The sequence below is a fragment of the Onychomys torridus genome, chromosome 10, assembly GCF_903995425.1.
Source record: "Onychomys torridus chromosome 10, mOncTor1.1, whole genome shotgun sequence".
NCBI lineage: Eukaryota > Metazoa > Chordata > Mammalia > Rodentia > Cricetidae > Onychomys > Onychomys torridus.
Genome location: NC_050452.1, coordinates 9832799 through 9852910, shown reverse-complemented (window position 1 = coordinate 9852910; position 20112 = coordinate 9832799). Strand labels below are relative to the sequence as shown.

Sequence of the window (20112 nt, the reverse complement as noted above, 5' to 3'; positions counted from 1 at the left end):
CAAGGTTAACACATAGAGGGTTCCTACTTAAAATACAAAAATTCTACAATGAGAAACAGCATGATAGAATTAAAAACATTTGGAGTGTCATCTTTTTGGGTAAGACTGCTGTTTAAAAGGAAAGCTACTACTCCAAGTAAAAGTGGTTAGCAAATAAATCAGATGTGGGATCTTGGGTTGTTGCATCATGGAAATAGGAATCAGAATTGAGTTTGTGGTTTAGTTAATGCAACTAAGTTAATTTCCTAATTTAACTGTACAACATTTTGAAAAATGTAGAAGTATTTCAAAATAACAGGCTTTAAAAAAGAGGATAAAAAAGTAAAAAGACAGATGCCCACAGGCACTTAGGTATACTTAATTTAGAAATCTAAAGATCGCCTCAACAGCAAAAACTGTAAATGTGCATCAACTCTGTAAGCTATCCTAAAAATACTAACTACATGGAATATCTTGAGCTTAATACTTTTTAAATTCCTAGGAGAAGCGATCTGTTTGCTTTTCTCTAGCATATTCTTACAAAATGCTGGCTTTATGGTACTTAGGAGACCAGTAAACTTCTAGGCTATCTCTGCCTTCCTAATCTTAAAACATATATTAAGTTAGAACGTAAGAAGCATATCTAGCCACATATAAAGCATATCGTGAATTTCAAAACATAATTACAAAATGACATTTATGAGCTTAGTGGTGATGGCAGGCAGGCATAAGTGTCCCATTTGTTTCCATAATATTGCAGGCAGGCAGATTCTTTTAATCTAGTATACAAAATTTAGGAAGAGTTAATAAAGTGAGGCATAATTCATTAGGGCATTTTCATTCCCAGGGTCAAATGATGGACATCACTAGCATAACTAAGAAAAGAAAGAAAAAAAGGGCACATCTACCATTACACAGTAAGCGGTCGCAAACTTCACTAGCTGTGTTAAGCAAGATGGCTGAAGCTATCATACCCTGGGGTCTGGAAGGAAAAGTTATGTACACATCAAAAGGCAAATTTTATAAAGTTAGAAGAAGTTTAAGGCAGCACCAATTGCAACGTGTATACCACACACACTTACACAGCCTAGCTGAGGTATTTGCTAAATAAACCCTTTCTTTCTTTACACACTGAATTTCAATGGTAATTTTCAATGTAAAGAAATGGTAATCTCTTAATATTTTTAAAAAGAAAAGACAAAAGCAAACAGCATTGCAGCAAAGTCATTTCTCTGACTGAAATGACCTCCAGTACTACTCCAGAACTACTCCTGATTTCGCAATACATGAATCTGACACTCAGTCCACGTACACACAGAGTAGAAGTGGAGAAGAACGGTAGAGCTTCCTCAGTAGTCTTGGCAAACCCATCTGCCTGCCCCTAGCACTCTGGGTTTCCTTTCTCCATAGTGATAACTTATCACAGACCACAAGAAAGGAACAAGAATTAATCAGCAGTCAAAATCTGTTTTAATTACTACGGTCATTATCCGCTAAGTCAGAATACTATTAAACCTGATTTTAGGGAGGCAGAACCCCTGCAGGGCACAGGGGCGTGAATACACGTACAGGAAACACCAACCCAGTGAGCGGCGCAAAGCAGCTCAGATATCAATTTAACCAAAAAGGCTTGGCAAACGGCATCACAAGTGAACATTTACAGTTCCAAACTGCCCACTAATCTGGAGACTACTAGTACCCAAATTCGGATGAAGCAGTCAAGAGATAAGAAGCAAAATGTCTTACCTTGCACAAATCTCGACATTTCGGGGTTTTATTAAAAAAAATAATAATCTGGTTTATAATTTTCAATTTCTTGGAGTTGCGTTATAAGGAAGGTCTCGCGTCCTTCCCAACAACAACCGATATGTTCTTTCTCCTCCGATGTTTAGCTACTTTTAAATATTCGTACAAAACGACCAAAAACTGGCCTTAAAAAAAAAAAAAAAAATCCAGAAGACGGAAACTTGGTTGGACCGAGTCAGCTTAGGAACTGCTGGCTACTCAGCGATCCCGACACCACTGGGGGCCAGACTGGAGTCTCCGGAAAAGGTAAAACCACACGAACTTAAATTTCATCAATGAAGAGGCGGACCTAGCGCGGCTTTTTCACCGCCCCCACCCCGCCCGGTCTCCACGCCCTCTAGGGCAGGACTGCCGCAGGCCCCCGGCCGCACCCCGCGGCCCCCAGCCAGCCGCCGTCCAGCCGCGAGCTGCAGGCGCCGGGCGCCGCTCCGGAGGCGGGGAGGCCGGCGAAGGGGCAGCGCAACCTTCTCTCCAGCCCATAAATAGCCCGGACTCGGCGGCGGGCGCTGCGAATTCCGCACCCCGGCAGACAGCTGGCCGCGGCCTCGGGTGTCCGGCCTCGCACACGCAGCGGGGCCGGGGAGGGGGCGGACGCCGAGGCCCAGCTCGTCCTTCCCCCGGGGGCCGGCCTCCGGGACCCCCCGGGAGGCCCGGCCTTCTCGACACGCCCTCGGCCCTCCCGCCCCTCACTCTTCCACGCCCCACGTTCGGCCTCCGGCCACGCCTTTGCGAACAGGACCCCCCACGGAGGTCGCCCGGGCCCTCCCGCACGCCTACCCCTTCGGTGACACCCACCTTCCTCTCCCTTCGGCGGCTGGGAAGTTGGGGGCCCGGGATCGAGTCTCGCAGGCTGCGCGAGGGCGGCTGCGGCGGCCTCCTCTGCGCTCCCGTCACACGCAAGCACCCGGAGCCCGGCGCCAGCGCTCGCAGCCCGTGTCCACCCGGCCGCCGCCTCCCGACACCGGAGCCCCCACTTTCTGCACACGCCTCCCCTCCCCCTCGGGTCGGAGCCGCCACCCCCATCCCCCCAATGCGGAAATGTCCCTTCCGTTCAGAGCGACAGGCGCAGCCGCCAGTCGGGAGCCGAAGTTTGCTCAGGGCCTGGCCAATGAGACGCGCCGAGGTGGCAGGGGGCGGGGCGTGCGGGGCACCAGGGAGGCGGGCGCACAGGCGAACGCGGGAATCCTCGCGTGGGAGCTGCACGGGAGGCGGGTAGCGGCCGGGCAGGGCTCTTTGGCAGTGGTTGCTTAGTGAAGATGCCGCGAACGTGTGAGAGAACTGCAGCGTGTAGTTGTGTTTGCACGCCTCCCATATTGGCCCGTTGAGGAAACCTTAGCCGCTGCATTCTGAGCTCCCCATCGCGGCGTCCTCGGGGACCCCAGGCCCTTCCCAGTGGCACCTGACGGCCCTGCCCACAGTTGGTTTGAGGAGAACTAGGGCGTCCAGCATCAAGAAGCCAGATTGTGTGGCCTACCAGCAGGAGGAGGAACTTAGGGCGTCGAAGGAAGTGCCAAATGAAGGCACCCCTCATAAAGAACATACTCGCCTTGCCCGGGATCCCATTCCTGGGCACATTTGTGTTGTGATGGGGCGTTACTTTTCTAGCCAATGTGGAAATGGCTTCTTACCCTTCGAGAGATGCTCTCCTGATGACAGATAGATCTGCAAGTCCTCGAATGAAAGATCTTAAAAGCAGCACCAGCGAGGGGACTCCTCAAGATGTGCCCAGTCACAGCTAGTCTTGCTAACCCACAAGCCTGTAAGACTGCCTGTCAGGGAGTATCTCACACTCAGCATTCACACCTTACCCAGCCTGACCAATGGTTGTCAGGTCCCTTTCAAGTGCCTCAAACCAAGTACTTCCAGAAAGGTTTGATGCATTGTGTAACCAACGTTGTTCAGCCAAGGTAAATGAGAATTTCTAAATTACTCGCTAAACAAAAGAGCTTTCATTATTAACTTATTAACTCGGGTTCATATGGAAATGTTATTAACAGAAAAGGATAGTGACTAGGTTGCTTGTGCATAATCCAAAATCTTAGTCCCCTCAAATATCTCAGCTGGGAAAATAATTTTTTCCAAATAAGTTTCTTTCTTTCTTTCTTTCTTTTTTTTTTTTTGGTTTTTCGAGACAGGGTTTCTCTGTGTAGCTTTGCACCTTTCCTGGAACTCACTCTGTAGCCCAAGCTGGCCTCGAACTCACAAAGATCCGTCTGCCTCTGCCTCCCAAGTGCTGGGATTATAAGCGTGCGCTACCACCGCCCCCAAATAAGTTTCTAAATAACCAATGTCTTTGGTTTAATAGAGACATTTGGAGATTGGAGATTTTGCTTAGACTTTCAATTCTCTCTGAACAGTGGAGAAATTGTTCCAGCACTAAATGAGCTGTGATTATGGGTCAGCATTAGCACGAAAATAGCACCCAAGGCCTGGGGCTCCTAGTGTAACCCTGAAAAAAATAATTAGTGCGATGAGAATCTTTCATTTTACCAGGCATATATATATATATATATATATATATATATATATATATACATATAAAGAATGGCCAGTTATTTTTACTTCCACAGAAGATTAGAGAGAGAAAAAAAAAATTGGACTTTAAATCCAGCAAAACATTTACTAATTCCTAATAATGGCATCTTGACTTAGAAGTTTTTAAATATTGAGATAGGACACAAAGAAGGCTGTGCATTTACTACTTCTAAAAAGTCCCCAGAAAGTAAACCACTACTATTTAAGTGGTTAAATTTATAGCTAGTCAGGGGTTGGTTCTTGGCCAAGTTGCACTCGAGAAACCACATTTCTAAATACTATTTTCATACAGTGCCTTGCAAATGGAATTCTTTAGAAAGGGACTTGAATTTAAATTCCAGATCTTCAGAGACTTTGTAGAGTTTCCCACTCTCTCAGAATGAGGAAAATAGCTCATTTGACAAATCATGGGATAAGGAAACTAAACAAATCCCGAGGCTCTTCAGGACCATAAAGCAATTACTTGTTCCCTCTTTACATTCACACACACACACACACACACACACACACACACACTCACTCACTCACACACTCATATCTCTGTTTGATCTTTTTTTTTTCTTTTATGATTTTTTCTTCTTCTTTTAAGTGTGTTGAGTGCACTATGTAAATGCTTGGTGCCTGTGGAGGTCAGAAGAGGGCATGGGATACCCTGGAACTGGAATCTACAAGGTTATGAGTCACTGTGTTGGGTGCTAGGAATCCAACCCAGGCACTCTGCAGGAATAAGTGCTCGGTACTCCTAAGCCATCTCTCTAGACTCTGGCTCCTTTTTTCCCATAGTAGATTACTGTACTATTCCTTAAGGGTGCATAATGTTAATATCTACATTGTTAGAAACCTGTTAAATGGGAGTTTTACAGAGCAAACCTTTTTAGAAACTTGGTAGGAGGGGGAATGTAAAGGAAGATGAAGCTGGGAAGCTGGGAAGTAATATATAGGCACAAAGAGGTCAAGTGAGATAACAAAACAGAAGCCTGTAAGCTAGTTTTCCTCTGGCGAGCTATGCTGTTATCCAAGGATCATATGAACTCCGCCTCTAATTGTTTTCAGCCGTCTTCCTACTTCCCCATAGAAAAATGAGAAAGACTCATGTTGGTTTACTCATCTCATGTTTTGTGAGCAAACTCAGGGACTCATACGTGCTACATAAGAACTCTGCAGGGGGCTGGAGAGACGGCTCAGCGGTTGAGAGCACTGGCCGCTCTTCCAGAGGTCCTGAGTTCAATTCCCAGCAACCTCATGGTGGCTCACAATGAGATCTGGTGACATCTGGTTCTCTCTTCTGGCCTGCAGGCATGCAGGCAGAACACTGTATACATAATACATAAATCTTTAAAAAAACAACAACAACAACAACAACCACCCTGCAGATAGCTACAGCTATAGTTTCCAGACAGACACATTCTAATAAATACAACAACAAATAAAAATGCCTACTCCTTTATTTTTGAGCATAGTTTAGGGTGCCTCTTTAGATTTAGCGTTTATCAGTGTTATGCCCGTGTCATGAGCCCCCTCCCCCAGCAAAGACCACCAGGAGTACCAAGTTCGAATGCAAAAGCAGAGCCTTTATTGTGAGCTCTAGCTTGGGCTCTCCATCCGTTCTGACACAGCAATTGGATGAGGGAGAGCTGCGAGCTCAGTTGAAGCAGAGTTTTTAAGGAGTAAAGGATAGGGGTGGAAGAGGCTGGTAGGGAATTCTGGTTCAGATGGGGGTTGAACTCCTGACTGGGCAGGAGTGAGGTCACAGGAGTTTTGTCAGTGACTGGTACTGGTGTTGCTGCAAGGAAATTGGCAGCCTATATACAGATTATGTAAGCTATCCTTAATGTTCTAGAGCATTTAGAACTTGTCTCAATTCTGATTGGTCCCCCTCAGGATACAGTTTGTGGCTTTACCTGGTTGTTGTAATGGTGAGGCCTAGTCCCAGTACTGTTAGTCTGCAGCCTGTCATTGCTGCACTGATGTTGTTAGGCCTCTTCATTAGTGTCTGCTACATGGCAAGTATTCTGTACGTGTATACTGAATGATCAATTTAGTGCCATTCCATCTTTTAATTCATAGTACTGCTTCCTGGTCTCTACTGTCAAGACCACTAATTAATATTTAGAAGTAATGATTCTTTTTTTTTTTTTTTTTTAAGATGAGGATCGAACCCAGGGCTCTACCACTGAGCTAAATCCCCAACCCAGAAGTAATGATTCTTAACTAATGATTTCTCCTAGAATATGAATGTGGGACAAAGTATAAGAATAAGAACAGCAAATATAATGTCTTGGTGACTTAATAATTTGTATTAACTACTTACTATGAGGTTGTCTAATAAGGGATGATTTAGGTGGGGTTTTGGGGGATTTTGTTTGTTTTTTTTTGTAATGGGGATTAAACCCACTACCAGCACATACTAGGCAAGTACTCCACCATGGAGCTGTATCCTCAGCCCATGGGGTAATTTACAATTTGCTAAAGTATATGATAGGCAATGTGTGTGGTCATTATTTATTTACTTTTATCATTCCTTCCTCATACTCTGTACTCAAAAAAGAAAAAAAAGAAAGAAAGAAAAAAGAAAAGAAGATACAGTATATTTCAAAGAAACATGGTATAAAGAAAAATTCTATGTCATGCCTGAAGAGTTGAGCCAAGAGTCTAGGCAACAACTAACCACTGGACTACTGCCCACACTCAGTATTGGCTCCCATCTGTCCATCTCAATCTGAGCCCACCCACGGGAAAGAGGAGAGGGGATTGCTGTTAGCAGTTGCTAGTTAATGACTAGATTTAACGGTAAGGTATTTTTTTTAATCAAAATATAATTAAACAGAGTTAACTGGAAAATATACCACATTATATCTATGAGATGAACTACTCATGAATGCGTGGTCTAAAAGTGAATACAGTTTCCAAGTACTTGAGGGAAAGAAAGACCTCATTATTTCCTGTTGCCAAACACTGTTATTAATGAATCAGGAAGTTTGCTGAGACAAGTTGAGAATTTAAATTGTGACATAGGCTTTCATTTTTTTCACAGTTGCTTTTAAACTGTATCTAATAGTTCAATAACTTTTATAGCATAACACGAACTTTTATTTCAAATAACTGATATTAAAAAATAAAACATGTCACATTCCAGATAGTTATCTAACGAGTTGATAAGCCAGTCTTAGCATTGGTTTTAAGTCATCCGGTCCATGAAAATCTAAGGACCACTCTGCTGCTTGTTGACAGTTACCAGCAGTTTTCTTCCAGCTCTCCTTGTGAGTTAAAGAGAGAGGGTCTTACTGTGGCTGCGTCTAATGCTTCTTCCGTTCTATGCCGAGAGGAACATGTTGGTGAGAAACTGTATCTCTGTCATGAGTACCAACCTGTAGCTCTAGACCCCTTTTGATTTTAGAGGCAGAGGATTCGTTCCCTTTAGTGCACAGGCCAGGGATAAACATAAAGAAATACTGTATGTGTTTCCAGGGCTTTTAATTAAACATAGATTGTTATGTGAACATAGTTTAGAAACATTTCTTAAAGCTCACTAAGAAATAGCGCATTTCTTACTAAACTAAGAATAAATATTATATTCAAGTTTAACAAAGTGATTTGACTGTATTATTCTTACTGACTTTGAAATCCACAAAAAGAAATGCTATGAAGTAGACAAGTATGCAGTTTAATTCTATTTTTTTTCTTTCAACCACATTAAAGATTCCCTGTTGTGCATCCCATCAAAAACTTATGTGATTTGATGGTTTTCCACACATTTCCACCTCTTGTCTAACTTCTTAAATGCCCTGTGAGTGCACCAGTGGGAAGTATAAAATAAAGAACGTGTTTCCTAACTTAGAGAGTTTAAGACTTTATATCCACCTCACTAACTAGATATTAAAGAGATCATCTTTGGATAAGGCTTAAATAATTGGGCAATTATGTCATTAAATAAGATTTAGGAAATAAAAAAGTAATGGTTTTTTTTTTCTCTCTAGAAGGAAAAGGAAGAGAGTTGTCAAATTTAGATGAAAGACCATAGGAAAAATACTAAGTTCTGCTGATGTCATAAATTGAATTTTATTTCAATATGAGGATAAACCTCTTTTGAAAAACAAATCCAAGCAGAGTAGTACCCAGAATGCCCACAAAAGGAGCAGTACCGATGTTCTGTCTTTCTTTACTCCAGCCTTGACTATTGAAGAAACCATATTTGTCTTGTGATCATTATTTCTATATCTCTAAATGCTTATATTATGTTATATTTCTTTCATGAATTATATATTTTAGACATTATGTTTAGAGTTCCTCACATAATAGATAGGAACTTAGCTCATATCCCCAACTCATCTTTTTTCCATTTTTTAAAAATAAATTCTCTAGAGTTATACTCCTCAACCTTTATCTCATTATAGCACAAAGACAAAATGGTGCTTATATGAACTTCTGGGATAACCCAGAGGAAATTTGAACATGTACTTTAGACTTGGTAAAGAATTGCTTACTCTTGGGCTGGAGAGATGGCTCAGAGGCTAAGAGCACTGACTGCTCTTCCAGAGGTCCTGAGTTCAATTCCCAGCAACCACATGGTGGCTCACAACCATCTGTAATGAGATCTTGTGCCCTCTTCTGGCCTGCAGTCATACATGTTGTATACATAATAAATAAATAAATAAATAAATAAATAAATAAATAAATCTTTAAAAAAAAGAATTACTTGCTCTTTAAATATATAAAATCATTAAAATAACAATGAAAATTAATAGAGGAAATATTAAATACTTAATCCATATAATAGATAAATCTTTTTAAAATATTTAAATGATAAATTTGGACTTCTCTACCTAAATTTAATCTTTCTGAATCATATTTTTAAACATTTATTTTTTTTTAAGGTGTACATGTGTGTCTGTGTATGTGTGTGTGTTTGGAGTTCAAAAGACAAAAAAGTTGATTCTCTCCTTCTGCTATGTGGGTTCCAAGAATGTAGGTGTTGGTAGCAGGAGCCTTTACCTACTGATCCATTTTTCCAGACCCTAAATCATATTTTATGTTTCAGAAGCTACATTTAGTTTATGCTCAAGATTTTCAAATGACAGTTCTTTCAAATTCTTGATAGTCACTGTGATCCCTAAAGATATCCAGTTTCTCCTAACCTCTGGAATTTATGGATATTACCATTTGTGGTAATGGGAATTTTGCAAATGTGATTTAAGATTTTCAGATGGAGAAGGTACCTTGGATTGTCTAAGTGGATCCTAAATATAGTCACAAGTTCCTCCTAAACTATAGTCAGAGGAATACTGAAGAGAAAAGAAGAAAGCAATGTTATACCGTCACAAGGCGAAGAAGAGGATAGCCTCCTGTGTTCATTGCTTTGCTCATGGCTGTGAGCAAACACCTGACGAGAAGCAGAGAAGCAATGTAAGGGAGGAAGGGTTCTTTTGCCGCATGATCTGAGGGTACAGTCCGTCGCAGTAGGGAGGGCACGATGGTGAAGAAGTAAGGCTGTTTGCTTACCTCCTTAGCAGAATAGGAAGCAAGGATGGGACAAGAAGCAAGACCAGCCTGTAAATATCAGGGCCCACCCCCATTGGCTCACTTCCTCTGACGAGGTTCCACTCACCAATGATTCCACCTCCTCCCACAACAGCACCAACTATAGCCAGTCTTTCTTTGGACCGCCAGCCTCCAAATAATGACATAGAGACTTTTGACTAATTATGAAAGCTTGACCTTAGCTTAGGTTTGTTCCCAACTTGCTCTTAAAACTTAGATTAACTTGTTTATACTAATCTACATTCTTCCACATGGTTCAGTATCTGTCCTCAATACCATGCATCCAAAGTCCTCCACATCTGGCTGGTGAATCTTCTGCCCTTCAGATTCTTCCCCCAGTTCCTCTCTCTCCCTAGAAGTCCCACCTAACCTCTACCTGACTAGCTATTGACCATTCAGCTCTTTATTAAACCAATCAGAAGGTGCTTTAGGCAAGTGGGGAAGGACAGAGATACATCTTACAAAAAGATTTTCCAAACAACCAACAGCTAGGACCAGGTATTCCAACATGAGCCTGTGGGGACAGTTCATATATAAATCATGCATGTCCAGTTGATCGAGCAGTCCAGGCAAGAACAGTTTCTTACCCAAATGGCTATTTTTGCCAAGGTGAAGATAAATTCCATATGAAGTGTCTTCAATGCCCATTCTCCTCTCTGAAGTAAATCAGTGCTGCCAGGAGCAGACATGTCTCACTGTCCAGAAAGTCTAAATTTTAAAAATATTTTAAATGCCATATTCTGTAGGTCTTTGAAGTATTTGAAGATTACCTATCTATCTGAAATATCTCTGTATATACCTAGAAGACTTAACTAACATGGCTACAAGTATGATTAACATAGATGACTAATTATTGATCTATTTTTAATTATCCATTATAATTTTAAATGAGCTGTACAAACATAATACCTTAAACAAGAGTAGAAATATACACACAGTATAACAAAACTAACTTTAAGTTTATCAATAGACTAAAATCTATACCAGTGTAAAACATTTTAAAAAAGTTGTTGGTCTTTACAAGTAAGTTCCTTAATCTACCCTTTCAGACTATTATATCTATATCATATCCCCTTTTCTTCTTTAGAAAGAGATCACATTTATAATCAACCTGCTTTAAATAAAAATATTGGTTTTTTTTCTGTCCCACACCAGAGGGCTCTTTTGATTTGGGACACAAGAATCTTTTAACCTTTTCTTTTAACAGTATGCCTGGGTTTAGAGGAGTGAGCCAATTACATCTCCAAAGCCAGCTTGCTAATTTTGGGAAATTGGGCGTAGTTTCTCTTACTACTTCCTGCTGGAGGGGGGCGCTGTATCTTATGGGAACACAAAGAAAATTTTAGAATTATGGAGTAGTCTGTGAGGGTAAACCTCTGAACCAGTAGCCTTGAAACCATTTTGGATGTTGGATCATCTGGGCCATGGTGTTATCAGAGACCTTTCAGGTGGTCTTGGCTGATCAAACCTGATGTATCTTAATCTGGAACAAATCCACAGCCTCTGGCTTTCTGTGGAAACAAAAGCAGAGACTCTTTTCCAAAGCAACATATCCTTGTATCCAAATTTTGAAGTCAAGGTACCTTTAAAATTTACATATTTGTTTAACTCAACAGCTTTTACGATCAAATCTTTTTTTGTAGTTAAAAATCCCAAAGACAACATAAACCAGATTTTCTGTGTAATATCCATCTTTGTAAGACTGAAATGCTACTGTGGCTGCTGGCTCCGCCCACCTCAGCTTCCCAACATGGTGGTGGTACAGTTTACTGCCAGCTCTGGGTCTGGAGCCATGTGTACCATCAACTATCAGAAGCAGTTCTATCAAAGCAGTGGCAGTGCATAGCCCAGAAACTTTTTTTTTTTTTTTTTTTTTTTAACTAGCAAAGGCTAAATCCACCCTGCAGCAGAGTAAAGTGCTGTTTGTAGACTCCTCTTTCCCGCCACACTGCAGGTCAGATGCACACACCAGGAACCCCCCATAGTAGCTCAACCGGCAGGCTGCAGCTAACTTGAGAGAGACAAGTAGAAAGCTGTTTTTAGTTCCATTTTAGAATCTTTTTTGTCAGGTTTTAGGTGGAAACTCTTGCCCCACGTTGGGCACCAGATATTGGTGAAATTATTAAGGCAACTCCATGTAGTTAAAAGGGAGGTTTACTTTGTGGGGTAACTTACAAATGAAGGGATGGGTTGTAGGGTCTGGCAAAGGTATGGCGCAGTCTGGCGGTGTTCTCTGGAGAACTCTTCTGGGTCTACCTCCTGCGTCCAGCATCCCCGAACCAAGAGAGAGCCCTCCTCTCGATCCTGGGTCTTCTGCTTCCTCCTCCACCCCGCCTTGTGCGAGTAACCATTACCGAAGCCTCAATGGGGGTTGGAACTTCCAAGCCAATGCTGGATGGCTACCCACTACACCCAGGGGTGGCCTTTTTTTATTTGACTAGTTATATGCAATGGAAATGATGTTTAATGAATCCTAAGCATTGGCCTTAAGAAGCTTTTAAAAAATAATAATGATGATGATGATGATGATGATGATGATGATGATAAAAAGCAGCAGCCTTTCAGCTTTCAGTATTGACTGCTTGCTGCTTTACTACTCAAAGAATGCCATTCTGACTTGTGGGAAAAGACAGGCCTTATGAAGAAAGATGGTTTGTCCAGCTGCTATTCCTTAGACCAGTGGTTCTCAACCTTTCTAAGGCTGTGACCCTTTAGTACAACAGTTCCTCATGTTGTGGTGACCCCCCAACCATAAAATTATTTTGTTGTTATTTTATAACTGTAATTTTTGCTACTGTTATATATCATAATGTAAATATCTGATAAGTGACCCCAAGGGTCACAACCCACAGGTTGAGAACTGCTGCCTTAGACCAAACTGTATAAATTTCTAAACATATATCACTATCTATTTCAGAGAGACTGCCTTATAAGTCATGAGTGATCCAGGTAAGTCCAATAGAAGAATTACACAGCTAAGCTATATTTATCTTGGTGTATTGTTACCTTATAGAATATAGCTAATATACTGTAATTGTGGCATCAAAAAAGAAAGCAAATCATAATCATTTGCTTTTTGCTGAGCCCTAGAACTCCCCAATCTTTCCACACAACGACTATTTTTCAGTCCACATATTTATCTCCTCTAAACTTTATTCTTTAAACCCTTCTGAGGAAGAGATTGCCTTTTATCATTTTTCTTGTCAAATTGGTACCCTTTACTTCAAGATCTGCTTTTCAGGGGAATAGCTTTTGAGATTCCTAAATGAAATAAGATAGTTTTTGATTTAAAAATATGGTTTCACGTATAATATATGTTGCTTTTTACAAAGCTAAGAGAGACAAAAAGTCCTTTGATCTAGGCAATGTTCTCTTAGGTAGAACATTAGCAAAGTGGTATAGGCCCCACTGCTTTTCAAGGAATTTGATTTATTAGAAATTCCTGCTTCCTTACTATACCAAATCATCTTGCTCTTCCAATTCTCTATTCTGCCAGATCTTTCTGTACTTAAAGTAGCACCGGGTAGAGCAGTAGTGGGCAGGCAAGGCTGTCATTGGTTTTCCCTTCCACTACCTTTCCTTGGTGTTCTAACGATGGGGATTAGAATATTGGTTCCAATTGTTGGACCTCCGTGGACTAGGAATTCTTAGTCTCTTTTTGTACTCAGTTTGTCTTACTGCAAATTGTGGAGTAGTGGGATAAGAGTTAAATCTGATCCATTAGTTGGATGTCCAAAAAGTAGAGAACAGAAAATTTCAAGAAGTAGAAATGAAAAGTACATGAAAAGATGTTTTCAGATAAAATGTCTTGTGAAGATCTAAACTGGAAAAATAAAACTATTTTCCTTCCATATTCCTATAAAATTTCAGAGCGCAATTTTACCCACTCACTGAAAAAAAAAATTTTGAGACCTACTATGATCTGCACCATACCAAACCCCTAGTAGACCTGTAACAGTGATTGATTATAATAGTTATAATAGAACATGACACAGAAGTCATTTACCCAAGTGAGAGTGACAGACTATGAATGAATGAATGAATGAATGAATGAATGAATGAATGAATGAATGAAGAGTTAGTTAAATAGGTAAAGACTGGATGAAAGTCTGTGAAGGAAAGAGAGAGTGCCTTGGTTTAGAATAAAAGAATACTAAAATAGCCAGTGGGGGCTGGCATGAAGCTGAGTTGGTCAAGTTGGCAGAATGCTGGACTAGTATGCAGGAAGCCCTAGGTTTGATCCCCAGCTCTCGAATATTATTAAGGACCAGCCTTAATAATCTTCTTCCCAGGGGCCCAGAAGAGAAGCTACAAATGGTGAGAATTATTTTCGGGAAAAGAATCTAAGTTCTCCGAGCTCTTTGTCCGTCTACTTTATTCCTCTGGGATAAAATCCTGTCTACACAGCTTCAGTTCTGCTCCTTTCTTTCCTGATTTCTCTCTATCTTTATCTGCTGCTTGAATTCTTAAGAGTTTTCCTCAGGCAGTGACCATCAGCCTTTCTTTTACAACCCCAAAGGGGAGTGAGTGGTAAAGGAGGTCAACTAAGAGCTAAAATTGCTTAGTATATAAGAAAAGGGAATTTATGTGCTCAAACTACATTCCTAGAGGTGATTAGGTAAATGTTAGGAGTCTATAATGTTAGTATAAATACCACTAAGGCCGTATAAGAAAGGAGTGTCTGAGCTTAATTTGCCTTAATTGAAGAGATTGTTTAGCCTTGGATGCTTGATAGGTATTTCAGATAAAATACACTGTTATAAGTTCCTGGAAGCATACATAGCATACAAAAATCATTGAAGGAATTGGTTAATATATATACAAAAGCTAAAATATCAGCAAGACTTAAGCCATGGTTTGACCTTCAGAAAAGTCCTTGACTTTCCCAAGTAGTAGCTTTTGTGATAGCAGCTGGATTCCATTATTTTCTCCTGCAGCTTGTAGCACGCAGCTCCTTATAAAGCCAGAAGTAAATTCAAGGCCATCCTTGGCTTCATGAGACCCCATCTCAAAAAAATAATTAATTATTAATTAAATAAAAGCTTCTTCAAAGAATGAAAATGCAGCTCAGTGGCAGAGTTCAGAGTTCAATCCCAGTACCAGAGGTGGTCTGTCTAGAGGTGGTCTGTCCAGAGGTGGTCTGTCTAGAGGTGGTATTTACATCACTACTTGCTTGGGGCTGAAATCCAGCCTGTGTGTGGTCTCAGAATGATAACTTTTCCTGATTCACATAGAACTGCTGTGAGGGTTAACATGAACATCCTGAATATTCCAATATAAGCTAGAGGAAGAAAGCTATGTATCCATGTATCAGAAAGACCTGAGGAGGAAGTACACCAGACAGAGCAGTAAACATAGAGGCTTTGAGATAGAAAGAGCACTGTGTATGAAAGATGATTGAGGTGAACTAAGGAATGAATGTATAAGAGGAGAATGGCAAAAGGTAAGTGATGAACTTGAAAATGTAGGCAGACATCAGAAACAGGGCTGGTTGTTGGGGAATTTTATTCTAAATGTAGTGGGAAGCAGTCATCACTCAAACAAGAGACTAGAGATTTTGAAGGTGGAAATAACAGGAATGGATGACTTGGATGAGATATGAAGGAGGAGAGGAGAGAACTGTTGGGAAGCCTTGTGTTGAAATGGTAAAGGCTGAGGGAGATCCAGATTTAGAAAGATTTCTATTTTGGTTAGTTTGAGTTTGAAGTGCCTGGGAGACATTCAAAGGGATGTCAGGAGATATTTAAAGATGTGAGTTTGGAACTCAGAAAGAGAATCTAGCTTATTGATACAATTTGAGAATTGCCAACAGATGGTTTGTAAGTATGAGAGCGAATAAGATCAGAGAGAGAGAAGACAGAGCAGTAAAGAGTGCAGAAACTCCACATAGACATCACAAGGGGAAAGAGGAAGGGTCACGAGCCAGAGGAACAGGGCATCTGCTGTGAAATTGCACCTTGTAGAACTCCAGGGAAGCTACCATATGGAGTCTAAACAACATGGCTGCCTGAACAAGACCTGAGCTAGGATGATACCAGCAGACATGCTGATGTGAACGGCAGCAATCTCACGGGTACTAACCCGAGACAGAAAACTGCAGGCATGAGTTCTGAGGGGGAGAACATAGTCTTCCCTGAGGAGGAGTCTCCCTATTGTTTATTCAGTATCAGTGTTCTGCCCTGAAATCATGTGCATGCAAGTAACTTTACACAGGTGATTTAGGGTTAACAAAAATGGAAAAAGAGGCCAGAAGCCATGACTTTGGGAGAAAGAGCTATGGAGGTGGAGGCTAGGTAGTTTGGGGAGGGGTTGGTGGGAACAAAGGGAGGGGGAAATGGTGTAATTACATTTCAGTTTCTATCCATGATGGTGGTGTGTGATACAGAGCACAGAAAATGGGTTTCTGGAATGGGCAGTTCTGAGAGCTCAGCTCTGCTGAGAACAGAAGAATCAGACAAGTGGAAGCTGGCAGTTCAGATTTCGAGAGCAGCAGCATGATGTGGAGGCTGAGATAGACCCAAGTGTTATTTACCTGCCAGGCTCATTAGACTGTTCTTAGGGTAGTGTTGCCCAAGTTATTTCTGAGGGAAAACCGTAGATAAACTTCTCAGATGAGGACCAATTCAGGGTTATTTTCACTTGTCTTTGACTCCACGCCACCCCCGTGCACCTTTTCAGGAAGAAATGTAAGTAAAAGAACTCAAAGAAATGTGAGGCCCAGCAAGGAAATCTCAGTAGTGAGACCTCATAAGGATCTACCCTAAGAAAGGTATTTCAGGAGCAATATTGATGCCTTCAAAGTTATCAATAGCAACAAAACGAAGTTACAGGATTTCAAAAAAATGCCTTTAAAAAACAGTTTTACTTTACAAAAGTCTTGGTTAAAAATAAAAGACTGGAAGGATGCAGATAAGTGATATTTATCTTAGCAAGCATAAATCCTCAGATCAATCCCCAGCTCCATTAGAAACAAACCTTTGATGCTTACTGTAGAGTGCCAAGTGTTTTCCTGTTATGGAGATCATAGGCAATTGAAATCTTCAGTAAAGGCCAATGTTGATAAGCCCTGGTCCAAAGATGATACTACACGTAATTAAGAGTAAGCAATGAGCCGGGCGGTGGTGGCGCACGCCTTTAGTCCCAGCACTTGGGAGACAGAGGCAGGTGGATCCCCGTGAGTTCGAGGCCAGCCTGGGCTACAGAGTGAGTCCCAGGAAAGGTGCAAAAGCTACACAGAGAAACCCTGTCTCGAAAAACCAAAAAAATAAAAATAAACAAACAAACAAATAAATAAATAAATAAATAAAAGAGTAAGCAATGAACATGTAGGGAATCCATTTGACACTGCATCTGGGAAATTCTCTTTCAATAAGTGTAAATTTACTAAAATGGTTTACAGTTCCCTTTCCACAAGTTGTTTCATGCCATTTGATCCTATAGCCATTAAGATTTACAAATTTTGATATTGAAAAAGATCTTCAGTTTTTAAAACAAACTTGAAGACAAAATGAAGATGTAATTATTCTAATAGCAAATACAAATATGTAACATAATGGGATCACTTGCAAGGCGGTGACAGGAGGATGTCTGTGAGTTTGAGTCCGACCTGGTCTAATAGTGAGTTTGAAGCCAGTGAGAGTTGCCCAGTAAAACCCTGTCTCAAAAATAAATAATTGATGAACATGTAAAATAAAAACATGGTATTGCTGATGATAGTTGAAACATGGAAGAAAGTGAAAGATCGAGAATTTGTTGATCTTGTATAAGGGAGAGTTAAGAGATTCTAACATCAGTGGACTAAAAGGTATATAGGATAAATTATATTCTTTCAAACTTTTTGTAAATTTTTATTTATTATGCCTGCATCTCTGCAGGCCGGAAGAGGGCACCAGATCTCATTGCAGATGGTTGTAAACCATCATGTGGCTGCTGGGAATTGAACTCAGGACCTCTGGAAGAACAGTCAGTGCTCCTAACCTCTGACCCATCTCTCCAGCCTTTTTTGTTTTTGTTTTTGTTTTTTTGTTTTGTTTTGTTTTGTTTTTTTTCCAGTTGTTGTTGTCATTCATTCATTCTTTTTTTTCCCAGAGCTGAGGACCCAACCCAGGGCCTTGCTCTTGCTAGGCAAGCGCTCTACCACTGAGCTAAATCCCCAACCCCTTTCAAACTTTTAAATAAAACTTAATGTAATGTAATAAATATTGTATAGAAGAGACTAGAAGAAGAAACTTTTTAAGTGAGGAATGGAACCAAAAGTGGTGATGTGTTTGAATTCTAAGCCACAGGACCAGAGTGTAAGGATTCTGTCCTTAATTACGTCATCAGCCTGCAACGGTGTCCCAGCCTAAAAGGTGGGTGGGCGGGCCCTCTGTGCATCCTCTTTCCCTTTTCTGCTCTCTCTCTTTCCGTCTGTTCTCTCTCCCTCTTCCCCTCCCCCTCCCTCTCTCTCTCTCTCTCTCTCCCCCTCTCTCCCCGTCTCTCCCAATAAAGTTCTAGAAAGGTAACTATGGCTCGTGACTCCAGCACGCTCCTCCGTTGGCCACCACGAGCACCAACCAGCCATGAGCACTACAGCGTAACCAACACAGAGGAGCAGAAAATAGTTGGTGTACCTATTTTTAGAGAATTAATTTTCAAACAGGGAGTGAAATTGATTTTGTGAGATGTAACCTGTGGGTTTTCAAAGACGAAGAAAACAAATATCAGACTGAAAATTGAAAAATGTTTTATGTAGAAACTTGTTCTGTTTAATCCTGATCAATAAATGGAAGCAGAATTCGTTGTGAGACAGTGATTAGGCTGTATTTTGCAGGCTGCTCAATGTCTTTTATTTTTCTACTCATCCTGTTATTTGAGTTTTTAAAACCTACACTTTTTGTTTTGTTTTGTTTTGTTTTTCGAGACAGGGTTTCTCTGTGTAGCTTTGCGCCTTTCCTGGAACTCGCTCTGTAGCCCAGGCTGGCCTCGAACTCACAGAGGTCCACCTGGCTCTGCCTCCCGAGTGCTGGGATTAAAGGCGTGCGCCACCACCGCCCGGCTAACACCTACACTTTTACTATGATAGTTTAGAACATTTTTCATATAAAAATCTCAAGTTTTTACGTTTCTACAATACAGATTGTGTATTCCTAATAAGTGAACATTGGGCAATATTCTTAAGAAGGAAAATGATAAACTATAGCCAGGAAGGAAAAGTTTAACAATAGCGTGTGTGTGTGTGTGTGTGTGTGTGTGTGTGTGTAGAGGCTGAAGCAGGATATTAGGTATCCATCTCTATCTGTCCCCACTTCATTTCCTTAAGACAGAATACATTACTGAATCTGGAATGAAGACAGCAGCCATTTCGTCCAGCAGTCTTGCTGCCCCACCCTCCGGATTATAGGCACCTGCAGAGCCACCTCTGACCTTTTTATGCATGAGCGCTGGAGATCAAACCAAGGTAGCACTGTTACCCACTTAGTTATCTCCCCAGCTTCAAAATAATAATAACATTTAGAGACTTAATGGAAAAAAGCTGACTCAAACAAGGAGGACAAGAGTTTAGGACATTAGGAATCCAGGCAATGGACTTGGTAGGAAGAAAGTTTAGATACCATTGTCACAAAGGAAATCAGTTCTAAGAATAAGCTTGAGCAAACAGGTTCTTGTTTGTTTTTGAGACAAGGTCTCACTTTGTAGCTGACTCACTGGCCTCAAAATCATAGAGATCTGCCTGCCTCTGCCTGCCTCTGCCTCCCAAGTGGTGGGATTAAAGGCATGCGCCACCATGCCCAGCCTCTTAGTTTCTCTTTTTTTAACCTTGATTCTATGGGATAGCCTCTCACTTTACAGAGAGTATATTTTTAGTTTAGCTTAGCTTAGCTTAGATAGGTAGGTGGATGGATGGATGGATGGATGGATGGATGGATGGATGGACAGAAAAGCACACACATGCCTGACCAAAAAAAAGTAAGAAGAAAGAATAGACAACTTTTATTCATTATGTTATCAAATATTTAGGTATTAAATACTATTATAGATACTAGGGACATCACAACAAATAAAAGAGTCTCTGCCTCTGTGTGTGTGTGTGTGTGTGTGTGTGTGTGTGTGTGTGTGTGTGTGTGTGTAATCTCAGCACTTAAAGGCTGAGGCAGGAGAATCACTGAAAGTTAAAGTTCAGCCCTGATTACCTATTAAATTTGAGATAGATCTGGACTACCTAGCACAACCCTATCCCAAGAAAAAGACACTAAAGTAGGAATAGTAATAGTA

At 41.0% G+C, this 20112-nt stretch overlaps 1 protein-coding gene across 2 annotated transcripts in view; it reads right to left on the bottom strand.

Moving 5' to 3' along the window:
- The window catches only part of Ugp2 (UDP-glucose pyrophosphorylase 2), a 61756-nt gene extending 58909 nt beyond the window's left edge, over positions 1 to 2847 (bottom strand). Inside the window, exon 1 of one of the 2 annotated variants that reach the window (XM_036201335.1) lies at positions 2581 to 2847. Coding sequence is in view for 1 of the 2 variants with exons in the window: in XM_036201334.1 (XP_036057227.1) it covers positions 1726 to 1744 (19 nt within the window). In the remaining variant the exon portion in view is untranslated. Of the gene's footprint in view, positions 1 to 1725; positions 2182 to 2580 lie in introns of those variants that run through there. The other variant, XM_036201334.1, reaches the window with a different exon arrangement.
- Between the last annotated feature and the right edge of the window lie 17265 nt (positions 2848 to 20112).